Raw genomic sequence first — 17,202 nt, forward strand, 5'->3', positions numbered from 1 at the left:
AGTGATCTTATCTCATTCTTCTTAACTTAGGGATAAAGCAATTCCTAACAAGGTGGGGACATACTGTATCCAGTTTGGTTTTACGATGGATAAAGCAAATATTCTTAACAGTGAGCAGGTTTGTTTACTCTTTTTATGCATGGCAGTTAGCTTTAGTTACCTTCACATTTTCTTACTTGGTTGAGAAATGAGGTGTTTGAAGTGTTTTGTTTAAAAGTGGTTTGATCATTGGATGAAAGGTATAAATGCCATCTTCAGGAATTTTAGAATAATATATACTTAAATTATGTTGATTAAACTTGACCTGATACAGAAGTTACTTTTTTTATCCCTGTTTATATTGAGGACTTGATTAGTAAACATTTTAATCTATATCATGGTCAGGGTTGCTCCTATCAGTTGTATGTGAAAATGTTTCAGTTAATAACATTTCTAGATAATGAAATGGATTCTAGATAATGAAGTTTTAAGGTAGTTTTAACGTACATCATCTCCATTCATTATTGTTAGTGCACTGATTTTTTTTAACAATTACATGTTTTAAAAAGTTGATTGGTTTTAAGAATTTAATGGAAATATGTTTTGGAAGGTAGTATTTCGTTTCATTTAGGATATGCTCTGTTTCTTTGTCTTTACTAAACCATTAGTGTGTTGTTAATAAGAATGCTCCTTTTCTTAGATTATAGTGGATGTTCTACCTAATCAGCCTGTGAAGTTAGTTCCTGAAATTCAGCCAGCTACACCAGCTGTTTCAAATGTTCGCTCAGTTGCCAGTAGGACCCTGGTCAAAGATTTGTATCTTCATATCACGGTAATGTTTATTTACTTCCAAATTACCAAGGGTAACAAAAATTATTCCTAGTTTCAAGGTGCAAGATAGTTACTATAGAATCCTATCTGAATTATTCTGTTTAAGTTTATAGAAAAAATTTATGCAAGTTAATGAAAGGCTTATCAGTATCTTTATACTTAAATACAAATAGAGAATGAATTCAATAATACATAAAATAAATCCAGATATACTAAGCAGAAGTGATTAAAAAATGCAGAAATCTGCCTACCTTTACTAACGTGTATCTTCAATCCATTATTTCATGTGAGCATTATGAATGTGTTAAGTAAGTCAATTCTTCAGTGTCCATTTCAGTGAGGGGCAAGAAGTAATTAAGTATGTATTTTGAAGAGATTTGCCATCATGACTGATCATAATGAGCTCCTTAAAGCTTCCTGGTTACCCAGAGGGTAAGCAAAAATAGGGCTGCGAAGAATATTAACAACAGTATGTAAAATAACACTAGTGGGACTTCATTTTTTGGAAAACTTGGCAAATAGGGTTGTTAACGCCTTCAGTGTATTTTCTTATTTTTAGACCATGAAACTTAACTGGTTCTTAAACTAGTTTTCCCTCGACCTTAAATAGATGCTGAAGGTACATAACACTTTTTAAAATATGAGTCCTTTTAATAAAGTTGGGAGTCATTGTATTAGGTGGAAACTTTTGGTTCTTTTATGGTTTCTGGGATTATTTCCTGCCTATAGAGCTCTTACTCTGAGATCTGAATTCTGTGTTTGGAGTAAGAAGGATCAGGGTGATTTAATATTTGGAGCTTTATAAATAGGTCATATTTCTGATTTTCCCATGTCCTTCTCTGGTTTGATCTTTTTTCTGCTTCTTTGAATTAGTTTTCTGAAACTTTCTATTGTTTACTTTAAGGATGACTACAACAATCATACTGGAGTTGATTTGGTTGGCACTGTAATGGCTACCATCAAAGGTTCTAATGAGGAAGATGACATACCTCTCTTTAATGGGAAAATTAGAACACTTGAATTTCCCTTTGTGAAAGGTTCAGCTGAAATCACGGTAATATTTTTGTCTTCTAGTAGATAAGGTTTTGGTATTTAATAGTTTAAACCACAATATTATTATGCTTGTTCTTTTGTATGTATAGCTATGATGATATTCTAACTATAGCATTAAATTGGAAAGTCAGCTAAGATATTTTGATTTTTGTTCTGAGCTATTATACATTGAACCCACTATCATTTTTACTGTTAAAAAGACCCTATTTTTCTTTTCCCCTGTGGATGACTGTTTTCTGTGACTGGATTGTTTTAACTTCAGCGACAGTATAATCATGTTTCATTGAAAAGCCAGCATCCTGTGGATAGAAATAGAATCAAACATAGCCCAGGTAAAATGTACACATATCTAGAAAAGTTTAGTAAAACTAGCTTATCTTTGTTATTCTTTTTTTTTCCAAAATGGAAATAGCTTTGCTTATATAAAGCATACCCAGTGAGAGAACATAAAAAAATAATCACTGTGCTGTCACCATTCAGAGGTACTGATGATTAGCAATTCAGTGTATAACCTTCCACACTTTTCTGTATATACACTAACACCGCGTGGGTGTCCTATGAATGTGATTTATGTAGACATGGAGGAGGGTGTAAAGTTTCATTAATGTAATAGAACTCCACTTTAATGAAATCTTTTCTCATTTCACACATCCTTGCTATATATCTGTCAGTTCAGTTTAGCCACTCACTTGTGTCTGACTGTTTGCGACCCCATGGGCTGCAGCATGCCAAGTTTCCCTGTCCATCACCAATGCCCGGAGCTTTTTCAAACTCATGCTCATCAAGTTGGTGATGCCATCCAATCCTCTGTCATCCCCTTCTCCTCCTGCCTTCAATCTTTCCTAGCATCAGGGTCTTTTACATGAGTCAGTTCTTCACATCAGGTGACCAAAGTCTTAGAGCTTCACCATCAGTCCTTCCAGTGACTATTCAGGACTGATTTCCTTTACACTTGACTGGTTTAATCTCCTTGCAGTCTAAGGAGACTCTCAAGAGTCTTCTCCAACACCACAGTTTAAAAGCATCAATTCTTTGGTGCTCAGCTTTCTTTATGGTCCAACTCTGACATCCATACATATATCTGTGTCTCGAGAATAAATCTACATTGTTGTGTTGATGGTTATAATTTATTTGATCAATCCTGAAGTGAAATTGTAGTTTCTTTGCAAAGTTTTATCAGCAATGTTTCCATCAGCTTTCTTCACATTGTTTTAACAATATTAGGTTTACAGTTGGGGAATCTGTAATCTTGCACCTGGCCTACAGTTCGACTTCTTGGTTGGTCTGGCAAAGACTGACCATCACAGCATTTCCATTTTAATTAGTTTTCAACACTTAAAAAATTCCTGAATTTTCAGAAAGAGATTTTTTTTCTGTAATGCTGTAATGGTCTTTGCCAGACCAACGAACAAACTGAACATCTCTAGATTCCTGGTTTATTTGGAGAATTCGAAAGACTTGGCAGTACTGGGCCAAGATTCTCTTCAGGTTGTAGGATTTTCCAGTCAGCTGCATCCATGCTGCTGCTTTTCATTCCTTGACATTGAGGGCAAGTGTCAGTTGCTACTTATATTTACCGTTGTTCTTTTATTTTTACCATGGTTGAGGATAAAGTGAAATTTTCTTATACTCTAACAAAGATTAGGTAATGAAACCACAAGTTGAAAAACAGCAGCACGGGGAAGACGTTTTGAACATGCAGAGCCGGTTTGTATTGGAAGAACATAGGTGCCCACTCCCTGTATCCAGGTTACCTCTGTCCTGTTCCTTGGCCACAGTTACAGGCATTTGGTTACCCTGCTGTATGCATTTCTGAGGTTGGGATGGTGACATAAACTATTCTCCCACAGCTACATGTTCTGTCAGCTTCATGTCATGCATGTGAATTTCCACTAGAGGTTCCTAGTATCATGTTGAAGAAGCAGAAATCTCTCAGATCCTACTTGGCTCCTGACCATGTATTAATTTGATAGGTCTGGGGCAGGGCTGTGGAATCTGATCTGATCTGTGCAGGTGATTCTTGTCATTAGGGACATTTAAGAGACACCAGGTCTAGAACAGTCATTTGTAAATGTTCCCATTTGCTAGAAAAGAATGTGTACTGCTTTCTTTAAAGCTTTAATCTAAATTTATATTTATTCATGTTTGTTAATTGTGTTATTCAAATTCTTTATCATTTGCCGCCTTGATCTACATTTTACTCTGCTATGTATTTGTCCATTGCTTGCATTTCAAGTTGCCATTTGTATATGAATCCAGTTTTGGACGGCCTCCTTAAATAAGACATCAAGGATAAGATTTTATATTTAACTATATAAATAGAGGATTAATAATATTTTGGTATAATAATACATTAGTACAGTATATTGAACATATTTTTAAAATATTCTGAAGAACTTCCTGCAAATCAATAAGAAAAAAGACAATCTAGTAGAAGAATAAATGATAATGAATATAAACAGGCAGTTAGTGGAAGAGTAGCTATAAATAACTAGTGAACAAGAAGAATGACCTAAGTAGTAATCTGGGAAATGCTAGTTAAAACAGTAATGACTGGTTGTTTTTAATACATTTTTTAGAAAAGCTTGATAATAAATGTTAGCCAAGCATCAGGGGAACTGGATATTACACACTAATGATGAGAGGATAAATTGATGTAAACATTTTCAAGAGAAATTTGATACTACCTATTAAAATAAACTTTTAACAAGTCATTATATTTCTCTGGCTAGTCTAGAGAACGCACCAAGAGGTATATAAAGATTCTTTCTTTGCTGTATTATAAATACTAGCTAACATTTTTTACTAAAATGTTCATCACTCAGTGAAAGAAATTATATCTATACTATGCATAAATGTAAAAAATTAATAACTAAACATGTACTTGAATTGATTGACAGATCAAAATTAGTGCTGATAGAAAATTGCTACAGTAAAGTTTGTTATATTTTAAGTGTAAGCAGTTTTATTTTTGTGTTTATATTCATATAAGTACATTGAAAACAGTTTTCAGAAACCAAGTGGGATTGGGCATTGGTTTAATGATAGACTTATTTTATTATTTTGTAGATTGTTCTGTGGTGTTCTGTTGATTTAGATTTTTAAAAATTTTATTTCTCTGAACTTGATTACTATGGTCTAAAAAACAAAACAGCTAGTACCCATTGTTTCCATGTAAGACTGAAAAGATTATTTAGGATATAGATCTTTGTATTGCATTATTTACAAGCTGTGTGCTATAACATATCAGAAGTTTTTGTGTGTGTGCATTAATGAAGAAAAATACATTAAAAAGCCCAAATCTTTAGAGCTTTTCAGGACCTCTTGTTCGGTCACCTGGGACTGATGGGCCTGCTTCCCTGGTAACAGCTGTAACTTAAGCTCAGCACTGGGCTTTGTGTACGTTTTTGTGATTATTTTTATAACTTTCACACCATCAGTTGTTTCATACTGCTTCAACTTAAAGATCGAAATCAAGCCATTTCTGGTCAAGATATAAGAAGCCATTGTTATTTCTGGTTTGGAAGATACTTTTTCTCGTAGTTTTCTATTGTATATAATTTTTGCATAAGCTATTTATTGATAAGATAATTTGGCTTTCAAACCAATACCAAAGAGTTTTATGTCTTGGATGGTGCTGCTGATGTTTGAGTGAATGCTTAATGAACTTCACAGGTCAGTCAGTTTTGCCTTTTAAATTTACCACTTACTTGAAAACATAGCACAATGAGATATATAACATTTGTATATTTACAAATATCTTTTCAAAACTGGTTTTTCCTTACTGCTCTTTTCTTTATACAGAGTCTAGTGCTAGCAGAAAATAGTCCTGGAAGGGATAGTACTGAGTATTTTATTGTGTTTGAGCCTCGGCTGCCAGCTTTATCAAGAACGTTAGAATCATATATTCTACCATTTATGTTTTACAATGGTAAGTTTCTAGGAAACTAGAAGATAAACTGTTTGAGTTTGTGGTACTTTGAATAACTGTTTTGCTTTCCATTAAATGGTGCTTACTAATTATCTAATCTTGTGATGACATTTTGGAAAAGTCACAATTTAAAAATTGAAATAAATTATCTGAATGTTTTTTCCTAGATGTTAAGAAGCAGCAACAAATGGCAGCGCTTACAAAAGAAAAGGACCAATTATCCAAGTCTATTACAGTGTACAGAACTTTATTTGATACCAGCAAACAGCTTCTTGATGAGATGAAGTGTAAGTCATTTTGTGTTCAGAAGTGCTAGAAAATGATGCTTTGGGTAATGGTGAGATAGAAGGTTGAGTTCATGGGACCCAAACGTTGTCTGCTTCCCCTGGACTTAGCAGTGAGCTGCAGGGCGCGGCAGAAAGGTAACAGCAATGGTTCATATGACTCATCATTCAGTCTTAAGGTGAAGTGTTTTTGTCTTTAAATAAACGTATATCTTGCTTACCTACAAAATTCTGCAATTTTTATTAGGAATCTGAATCCATATAAATGTAAGGGTTTTGACATAATAATAAGGTTTATATTTAGCTTTAGCATTTGGCAAAAGATACTAGATGACAATATAACTGAAAAAGTGATGTGTAATTTAAGTTTTAGTTTGACTGTGTGTAGTTTAATTTACAAACATCTGCAGCAGAGAAATAGCTAATTTATTTTTTAATAAATACATGGCATATTTGCTACAGGTTTTAATAATGTCTGTACTATTAGGGTGTTTACTGAGTTGTGCACTATCATTGCTTTCCATTTGTCAAATTTTTTCACGTGTCAGGGATATTTAGAGGATAATATCAACTAAGTAATGAAATAATGCAAAACTTGTAGTACTAAAAATTGTTCTTTAAAAAGTCTCATTTTAGAATAACCATATGTAATTATGTATATATTACATATACGCATGTGGATTAGAATTAAATAACTTATCCATGATTACTTGTAGTTTGCAGTTTATGATACCTCCAGTTGCATTCATTTTGTGTTTTTGTATATTAGATGTGAATGTTAATTTTAGATTTTTAATTTAAGATTTCTATAATAGTTATCATTTTTCATTTTAGCATCAATCATTAAAAGGAAAAAAACAAGGGATTGAAAACGTTTTCTAAAAACTATTATAAGAGCTATCACAAATTGATAGTTTTTGTTTTTAATTTTAGGCCAAGTTGAAGAAGCAAAATTAAAAGAGGCCCAGTTGCGAAATGAACTGAAAAACCACAATATTGACATTTCTTCAACACAGCAGGTACAGTTTCCAAGTATATGTGAAAGTTTTTTTTTTAATTCTAGCCTACAATTTGTTTTTACTCATTCATATTTTATTTGGAATGTTGACACTATTGTTTTGGGGTCCTAAGCCGTATGGGGATTATAACTGGATATTGAAATAGGCTAACAATAATGGAGTGCTCTTTTCAGAGAAATTGCAGTTTGTGTTGCTGATCTAATGATACTAGTAAGTTATATTAATAATATACCAAGTTGAGAACTTGCACTGAAGTGGCCTAAGTAATAATCGGTGGCAAAGAAAATGAGAGAAAGTGACAAAAGACAATAGATTTTTTAGAACTTGTATTCTTTATGTGTATAACTCATAAGTTTTATTATAGGTCATATAATTCTTAACTAAGAAAAAAAGAATTAGTGAGGTTGATGCTTTACCTTTCTATGATCATATTCTCAAAAGAAAAGAATGGCTATGTAGTAACTTTTGTGTACTTGAGTTGTCCAAATTGTTGGATTTTCTCTGCTGTTTTCTCTACCTTGTACAAGAGTCATTGTAATTGACCTTGCAGTTAATTATTCTGTAAATTACAGATGCCACACATTGAAGCACTTTTGAAAAGAAAGCTATCAGAACAGGAAGAACTAAAGAAAAAACCCAGAAGATCATGTACTCTTCCAAATTATACTAAAGGCAGTGGAGATGTTTTGGGAAAGGTTTGTGTTTCAACCTTTTACGAGGCAGGACATTTTATTGTCTTGTTTTCTGTAGGCTTTGGGTGATCCTGGGTTGTGGAGCCATGATGATATCAGTGGTTGGGGATCCCAGGCAGGATGGAATGAAATTTCATCACATTGCTGATATGGTGTGCAGTTAAAACCTATCAACTGTTTACTTCTGAAATTTTCCTTTATTGTTTTCAGACTGCTATTGATTGGGTAACTGAAAATGGGGGAAAAAAAGTTGCAGATAAGGGGGAATTGCTCTACTGGGTGGACACTGTGATGTTTTTAACAGTGACACAACATTCTCATTGTTAGGGCAGGTGTTTGCTACCAGATCAGGTAAGAATAACGGGTAAATGTAACCATACCAGTGTAATAAATGACTTTTGAAATCAGCCACAAAAATTCAGCCTTTGAGTAAGGCTTTGAGCAGTGTTAGACTTTGAGCAAGAAAACTTTGAACACGCTTGTGACTAAAATCCAGTGGGTCCTCTGCATCCACAGGTTCTAATTCCTTGAATTCAGTCAACTGCAGAGGAGAAATATTTGAGAGGGGGCAAAGTCTAGAAAGTTCCAGAAAGCCAAACTTGAGTTTGTCACATGCACATGCTGGCAGCTATTTACATAGCATTCGCATTGTATCAGGTATTATAAGTAATCTGCTGCTACTGCTGCTAAGTCACGTCATTCGTGTCCGACTCTGTGCGACCCCATAGACGGTAGCCCACCAGGCTCCCCTGTCCCTGGGATTCTCCAGGCAAGAGTACTAGAGTGGGGTGCCCTTGCCTTCTCCGATAAGTAATCTAGAAATGGTTTAAAATATACTTAATGTTATATGCAAATACTGTGACATTTTATATAAATGATTTAGGAATCCGCAGATTTTAGTATCTAAGGGGATTCCTGGAACCAGTTCCCTGTGGATACAGATGGATGGTGTATAGTTTACCCTTTAGCGGCAAAGGTTTGAACTGTGAGGGTCCACTTAAACACAGACTTTTTTTTAAGACTTTGTTTAAACTAAATACCGACTACAGTACTGCCTAGTGGTTAAATCCTTGGATGTAAAACTAGGTATGGATGACCCACTGTGAAGTTACATACAGATTTCCAGTTGATCAAAGGGTCGGTGTCCCTAACCTCTGTACCCTCCATACATAACCTCCATACCCACCATACATAGTCTCCATACAGTTGTTTGGTGGTCAGCTGTTTTTGTAAACAGGGGAATGACTATTAATTCTGAGCCCTACCAAATTTATTAAAGTGGAAGAAATGATTCTTATATGTGATATTTAGATTTATTTTCTAAAAAATCATTGGCATAAATGATCTACTTAGAAAGGTATAGCTATATTTAGGTTTAAGTGTGTTTTATGCTTTAACAATTGACACACCCAGTAGTAGAGAAATGAATGTGAAAAAAAGGTACATCACCTAACTGATAATATGCCAAATATTTTTATTTGGTTATTGGTAAAATTTACTGTAGTTTAATCTGTAAAATAGTTTTTTGAAATTAAATAGCGTAAGAGACTATTTAAAATATTTAAGCCAGTAAGCTTTTACAGTTTGAGAATTTTTTGTTAATTCATATGAATGTTTCCCAAAAGAAAAGTGTTTTTGCTGTTTAGATGTTGACTTTTAAAATATTTGGTATTTGGTATCATCGCTGGTAGCTCAGACAGTAAAGCGTCTGCCTACAATGCGAGAGACCTGGGTTCGATCCCTGGGTCAGGAAGATCTTCTGGAGAAGGCAATGGCAACCCAATCCAGTATTCATGCCTGGAAAATCCCATGGACCAAGGAGCCTGGTAGGCTACAGTCCATGGGGTCACAAAGAGTAGGACACAACTGAGTGACTTCATTTAAAATATTTAATATATTTAGAAGTTTTTTAACTTGATTTTTTTTTAATGGCTTCTAGATTGCACACCTGGCACAGATTGAAGATGATAGAGCCGCCATGGTTATCTCTTGGCATCTGGCAAGTGACATGGACTGTGTGGTCACCCTGACCACTGATGCTGCACGGCGAATTTATGATGAAACCCAAGGTCGTCAGCAGGTGTTGCCCCTCGATTCTATTTATAAGAAGACTCTTCCAGATTGGAAAAGGTTAGAAAAAAATGCAAGTAGTGATTAAAAAAAAAAAAATACCTGTTCTATTTTTTTTATCAAATCGTAGAATTTTAAAATTTCTCTGAAAGGTGCCTGAAACAGAGAAGTGACTCACATTATCTACATTATTTTTTGTCTTCCTCACAAATATGATCTTCATTAAGATCAGTGTTATAGTGTATTTCATCACATATGCTGGCCAGGTTTAATTTGCCAGTTAAATGTTATTTGTTTATATGACAGATACACATACAAACACACAACAAACAGGAGGGATGGTGAGATGTCATTATCATTAACAGACTGTGGAACTCCTTTATTTGGAATAAGAGTGTAGATCAATGTCCTTTGTCCTGTTGTAAGTCCTATAAAAATAAACAGCCATCATTTAGGTAGAGAAGGTCTCTTGGATTTGCCATTAGCAAAATTGAAATGTAAGAGATCATCTAGTTAGGATGTTACATCTGTATTTTAATATAAATCTGTTTTCTCGAATTGTTTTCCCATTTACTTTTCAAAATATGTTTTTTGGAATAACCATGCAAACCAGTTAGCCATTTAAGTATTTTATGTGTACTCTAGTTTTGACTATTGTTAAAAATCTGCCTTAAAAGACTCAAGCAAAATGGTGATAGCAAAGCAAAAAATATATATATATATAAAACAGAATATTGACCAAAAATTTTATCAGATCCTAAACAAAGTTTTGCAAGGCCTACAGTTGAGTAGGAATGGGACTTGAAGGAGAATGGAAACTAAATTAAGAGCTTACTGTGTCATTAAACTAACATTTTATTTCACTTTGTAATCTAAACATACATCAAGGAAACAGCTGGAATTTGAGCTCAAATCTGTCTGCTTCTAAAATCTCCCACTCTGCTCCCAGTACCCATTTTAAATAACATGGGATGTCCTATCAAATCATAGTAACTGTGTTGAAAAGAGTAATAATTTTTCTGAAAGTAATTTTCCCTTCAGGAGGTCTTCTGTTTTTTTGTTTTTCATTATCCCTGAGGATCAAATTAAGAATCCTTTATTTAGGGAAAGTATGAATTTGGTATTTAAGGCTAATACTTGCTCTAAAAACTAGTTATCCTCACTTCCAGGTCTTGTGCCTCCTACTGGGATTGAATTAACTAGCTCTTAAAGCCACTCCACCCTCTACTTCTACCTGCACAATTTGGGGGAAGCTACCCTATATGGGCAGAGAAAGCCCTGACACGCCAGTCAGCTCCCATCTCTTGAATCTCACTGTTATCCCTGGATTTCAATTGCTCATTCTGTATGCTGTGTCAGAGGACAGAGCCCAGAGTACTGGGCTGCTGCTTTTCCATGTTCTCAGCCTTGGCCTTGCCCGTGCCCTCAGCCATTCTAGGGCCACTCTCCACATGAGACAGTCGTATCATTGGCATCCTAGTTTAGGGCCAGCTTGAGAGGCTACATCTCTTCTTTCCTTGTCAGAACTAATCAAAGCTTAGTTTATATCAGTTTTACAAACTAATTGAGGACAGGTAAAACTAAGCAGGTATTTTTTTAATGGTAAATATTGTTTTCATTTCCAAAGGCACAACAGTTAAGCATTTAGGAGTATTACCTGTGCATAGGGAGTTGTTATCACAGAGATAATCAGTGTATTCATTTGTTTTTCATCATATATGTATTTTTTGATAAGTTACATATTTTGTTTAAAACCTTTTTTTAAATTCAGACCTCTACCTCATTACCGAAATGGAAAATTGTATTTTAAACCCATTGGAGACCCCGTCTTTGCCCGAGACTTGTTGACTTTTCCAGATAACGTAGAACACTGTGAAACAGGTAAAGGAAGTTGTGACATTTTTTATACAGATGTTATGCTTGTGATTCAGATACTTAATTACTGATTATGGAAAATTATGTTCTTATTTAGTTTATAAATGATAGTTGTATTAATAGTTACTTCTCTTATTTTTCTTACTAGAGGAAAGTATTGAATAAAATTCCTATGTTAGCATTATTTCTAAGAAAACTTTCTAATAATATATGTTAAAAAAAATTTTTTTTTTTTTTTTTTTCAAATGTTTCATGTGCAGTCATTGTATTTCAACTTCTGGGTACATAACAGCATGCTCACCAGCAGAAGTCTGTGTTAATATTTTAGTATGACCAAAAAAGATGTCATAATTTTAACATTTTGTTTGTTGAATATTTTAGTATTTGGTATGCTGTTAGGAGACACTATTATTTTGGATAATTTGGATGCTGCCAATCATTACAGAAAAGAGGTATGTACTTGAATTCTTTTTTAATTTGTAGCTCCAATTTTACTGTGTGTTTAAAAATTTAATGTTAGAGATCTGTAAAGAATTTTATTTTGAGATACATATGCAGATGACAGCAAAACCAATTTAAATCCTATAAATTGATAAGTAGCATCAATCTGAGCAAAACATATGAATGAATTTGCCAAGATGCAAATTAAAATGAAATGTTTGCGGGCTGTGAAATTATCTGAGTTTCAACATCAGTGTCTATTAATGGTGTCTAAATCTATTAATGGTGTCTGTTGAAAAATTGTTATCTCAGGTAATGTCATTGGAAACACAGTTTGAGGCAGCCCTTGTTTATTGGTTGTTAGGGCTGTAACAAAGTACCACAGACTGGGTGGCTTAAACAGTAGAAATGTACTGTCTCACAGTTCTGCTGGCTTGAAATCCAAATGCAAGGTGTGAGAAGGGCCAGTTCTTTCCAGGGGTTATGAGGGAAGGAGTCTGTTCCATGCCTTTCTCCTTGGTTGACAGATGGTCATTCTCCCTGCATCTGTTTGAATCTCTGCATATGTACCCAAATCTCCCCTTTATTTAAGGACACTACTCATTGGATTAGAGCCCACTGTTATGACCTCATTTTAATTTGATTGTTAAGACCCAGTCTTCAATTCAGGTCACATTTTTTAAGAACTAGGGGGTTAGGACATTAAGACGGGGATTCTAGAGAATATCTGATAATACCTTTGTGGAGCATTTAGCAATATAAATGTTTATTTATTGCTACATAACAAACACTTCAAAAGTTAGTGGCCTTAAGCAGTAGCAGCATGTTAGTTCTCATTCCTTGCTGGGTTTCTCCAAGTAGTGTTGGCTACTTGCACTGGGATGGTGAAAGCTCCAAGTGCCTCCCTCACACAGCTGGCAGCTGATGCTGCTTGCCTTGTGGTTTAGCTATAGCTGGCCAGAGCTGCCTCTGGGGCTGCCACCCGCACCATTTTTCTCAGCCCCCTCAAGGGTGTGTGAGGTAACACCATTAAGGTTTTTAGAAACCTTTTTCTCACTAAGAGGATCTGGCAAGCAGTGCCTTAAATCTTTCTGAGGTCTTAACATAGGGGCATCCTTCACTTGACTTTGATTCCAAGGCTACATTATATACTGACTGTGCACTGGATTTGATCTTAGCCCGGAGGCTCTCCGTTTCTTTTTCAACAACATGTTGTTGGCCAGACAGGCTGGGAAGGAAAACAGTCCAACTCAGCAAGTTCTTGATTAGAAATATTTGAAGTTATTTCTGAAAATGAATTAGTTCCTACTTAGTTTATCTCCCATTCGTACTGGCTCATTTATAACTGACTACTGGCTGGGCACATGGCAGGGGTTGTAGGCTGGCAGACTTAGATCTCTCCACACAAGCCACTCCTTGTGGCTGCTGGGGATTTTATCAATGGCATCTGGGTCCTAAGAAGGAAAGTTACAGTGGTGAAGACAGAAGTTACAGGTCTCTTAAGTCCCAGTGTCAGGAAGTACATTTGGTTGGTCAGAATCTGGCCAGCCTAGATCCAAATGGGGGAACACGGAGTTTGGAATAGACTCTCCTTTCCGTTGGAGAGGCAAAGAAGATGCCGCCTTCTTTATATCATCATATATTAAGATAATTTATCTTACAGACATGCTCTCACAAATGTTTAAGAATTATCAGGAAATTTTGAAAGCAGTGTAAAGGCCATGAGTTAGGATTGCACCACTCCATTATGGTACTTTATACACTAGAATAGTATGTATCTATTAAAAAGATTTAAAGCAGATTGATGTGTCCTAATGAGGAACACTTGCAAAATACATTGTTTCATTGAAAAGTTGCAAAATGTTAATGTACAAAATTAAGCCTTTTTGAAAATAAGCTTATGTAGTTTAAACAAGATGGGGAGAATATATTGTATACTGTTGTATTTATTAAGAAAGAGTAACCTTTATTACTTTTAAGTTTTTCTTAATGAGGAAAGAAAGGCAATCTATTGTGAAGAAGGGCCTTTCAGAGGGCTGTTGTCAAGACTGAATAAAATAAGAAAATAAGTGAATAAAATTTCAGTAAATGAACGATCTATTTGGATCTGAAATCCAAAGGTCTTGAATTTGTTGATATAGAAGTACTAAATTTAATAAATATGGTGTTAGGGACTTGGAAATAGCAGCTGATGTATGTAAACATTATAGGCTTGCAAAATATTATAGCTGAAAATGAGTGAGAGTAGTTACTGAAGAGAAAACAGAAGTCAGTTTAAAATATGACCTAGTACCCTTAAATAGTGTATTATAAAATCATGGATATCTTAAAATCATATAGTCTAATAATCTAGATGAGAAACCTTAAGTACAAAACAAATAGTGGTTCTGTATCAAGTCATAGTACTAATTCATGGCAAAACTAGAACTACTCAGAACAGATTTTCTATGGGCCCAGTTAGAAGAAATAGTAAGTGTGTCTTCAGTTTAGGAGAACTAAATTAGTGAGATTACTGAAAATTAAACAGCTAATTGGGGAAAAGTATTTGGCGTCTTCATGAATGATTCCTTATGAACTTAAAAATGGCTCTAATATACTATATCAGAAAATGGCTGTGGATGAGGAAGTTGCTGTATTCTGATGGTGATTAGCATGTTTATATGTCCTAAATTATAAGTCAGAAATCATACCCATTAGAAGTTATGACAATGTATAATCTATTAGGAGAAGGTGAGTAGCTTACTAGTGAGGATGAATTAGCAAGTTGAGTAATAATTGGAAGATTCTGTCAGTAGTTCAGTCTATTATTTGGACACCTATAATGTATGAGACACAGTGAGGTGCTGTTAATTATTGAATAACCAGCTCTGTTGAGTAGAGTGGTGGGACCCTGATTCGTAGCTTTTGCCAGCCCCCACAGTGTGAATACTCATCCTGGCTGACTTCCAGCAGCCTATGTGTGGTCATTGACTGAGGCGTTCAGGAGGACCTGGTTCTCATGACCCAGTAAATGCTGGTTCTGGCATTTCACTAGCGCAGTGCTAGGCTTTGAGGGTTATACAGATATAGACTAGACAACTCAGATAGCCAAAGGAAGTGCTAGCAGAGGTAAACTAATAGGCCATTTCAAAAGGCTGATTCTTACTGTAAGAACTGGCAAGAAAGTAAGAATTCTGAGTAAAGGTGAGAACCCAGAGAGGTGAACATAATACTGAAGCCTAATTTTTCTTTGAGAATATTTGTCAAACTAATAGAACTTGAGCATCAGTTGTCTCTCCCTTGAAAGGCTCAGAGGGTAAGACATACCAGAATGTGGAATCTGCTCAAAGAACTTCCTTCCCGGTAAATTAGAACCCCTGAGAGGGCTAACCCTTGGCATAAGACTGGACAAAAGAAATGAGCTTCCTCCTTCATCTCAACTCCAAGCATTTCTGGACTGAAACAAAACTGCCTTTCTTGAAGTTTAGCATTAAGTGGAAAATAAAAAACTATTTTCCTGGAGAATGCATTAACAGATTGGCTTTCATGTATGTTTGCAACTTGCATTCATAATACTTGAATTGTCTTCAAGGTAATACTTAAAGGTAAACATTTGATTTCATCTAATGCTGGACTTGTAGTATCCTTAGATATGTCATCAGAGCAAACAAAATTGTCTCCAAAAGAATTCACCTTTATCTTAAAACTGAAGTAATTTTCATATTGAACACAAGAACAAATATTTTAAAATATTTTAAAAATATAAATATGTTATAAACATGTTTATTAATATTTAACAAATATTTATTAATAAAAATATTAGAACATTTTAAATATATTTCATAATATATTTTAAGAAAAAGTGTTGGATATAAGAGCAAGTAGATTTGAAAAAAATCAAAAAGAGCATCTAAAAATAAAAAGTATAATAAAAGTTAAATGCTGGGCAGACTTAACAGCTTAATAGAAAATTTAGTCAATTGTAAGATAGGTCAGAAAAATTATCCAGACTGTAGCCCAGAGAGAAGGAATGTAATAGAGAATCACTAAGGATAAAGTTAGAAAATCTTTTTTTTTTTTAATGTTTAATCAGAGTGCCAGAAAGAGGAGGGTAAAAGGATCATAGCTACCTATGATCTAAGAACTAGGAACTAATGGCTAAAAACTTTGAAGAACTGATGAAAAACATGGATTCCTAGCTTCAAAAAAGTAATAGACCATATGTGACAAAAGCAGGGACAGCCTTTGTTCCTTACAGTTCCAGCATAGTTCCTCATAGTGACGTCTTTGCTTCCAAAGTTTTGAATGAAATCACTCCACTTACCAAATATTGTTTTCACACTCTTCTAAGGAACGGCTTTTATGACATCTCTTGGTCATATCGTTAGGCTTCAGTAGTCTTTTTATTGTTTTCTCTTCGTAAATTCTTCATGCCACTTACACTGATTCAACCCTTGTTGATTCCATTCCTTGCTAATCCTTACAGCAGTTGGAAGTACTGGCCAGAACTGTAACTCTGTTTACTCACTGAATTTGCAAATGCTGTCTTGATCTTTTTCAGGTCAGTGGCCGGGGCCTTGCAGCAGAGGCCTAGTGAGAGCTTAAGTTGTTTGGTTTTTTTTAATGGTAAATTACAGTAAAATACATATAACAAAATTTAGCATCTAAATCATTTTTAAGTGTACAATTTCACTAGTGTTAATTACGTTCACATTGTTGTTCAGCCGATTTCCAGAACTCTGTTCTTTTTGTAAAACTGAAATTGTACCCATTAAATAGCAGCTTGTCATTTCCCCTTTCTTCTGTGCCATTTGAGAATTGGAAAACTGTCCCTTTAACCATAGGCCTATAACTCATACTGTCAGTGCAGTAACAAGAGGAGACAAAAAATTTGAGTGTGTTTATTGCTTAAGATGGTACTAAATCTGTAAAATCATTGCCTGAATCTGATTTAATAATAACAGTTATTTGATTTACTATATATATGATATTGTATAATAATAATATGGTAATAATACATGAATTCAGTCTGTTTTTTTAGTCTGTAT

General features: G+C 34.6%; 1 protein-coding gene across 2 annotated transcripts in view; it reads left to right on the top strand.

Moving 5' to 3' along the window:
* Positions 1-17,202, top strand: part of SMCHD1 (structural maintenance of chromosomes flexible hinge domain containing 1) — a 123,873-nt gene that overhangs the window by 87,963 nt on the left and 18,708 nt on the right. For both annotated transcript variants that reach the window (XM_069568325.1, XM_069568326.1), the window contains 10 exons: positions 31-118; positions 680-811; positions 1,715-1,864; positions 5,668-5,794; positions 5,962-6,081; positions 7,012-7,097; positions 7,670-7,792; positions 9,729-9,919; positions 11,631-11,740; positions 12,116-12,186. In XM_069568325.1, coding sequence (XP_069424426.1) covers positions 31-118; positions 680-811; positions 1,715-1,864; positions 5,668-5,794; positions 5,962-6,081; positions 7,012-7,097; positions 7,670-7,792; positions 9,729-9,919; positions 11,631-11,740; positions 12,116-12,186 — 1,198 coding nt within the window. The remainder of the gene's footprint in view (positions 1-30; positions 119-679; positions 812-1,714; positions 1,865-5,667; positions 5,795-5,961; positions 6,082-7,011; positions 7,098-7,669; positions 7,793-9,728; positions 9,920-11,630; positions 11,741-12,115; positions 12,187-17,202) is intronic.

Source organism: Ovis canadensis, chromosome 23 (genome assembly GCF_042477335.2).
Source record: "Ovis canadensis isolate MfBH-ARS-UI-01 breed Bighorn chromosome 23, ARS-UI_OviCan_v2, whole genome shotgun sequence".
Lineage (NCBI taxonomy): Eukaryota > Metazoa > Chordata > Mammalia > Artiodactyla > Bovidae > Ovis > Ovis canadensis.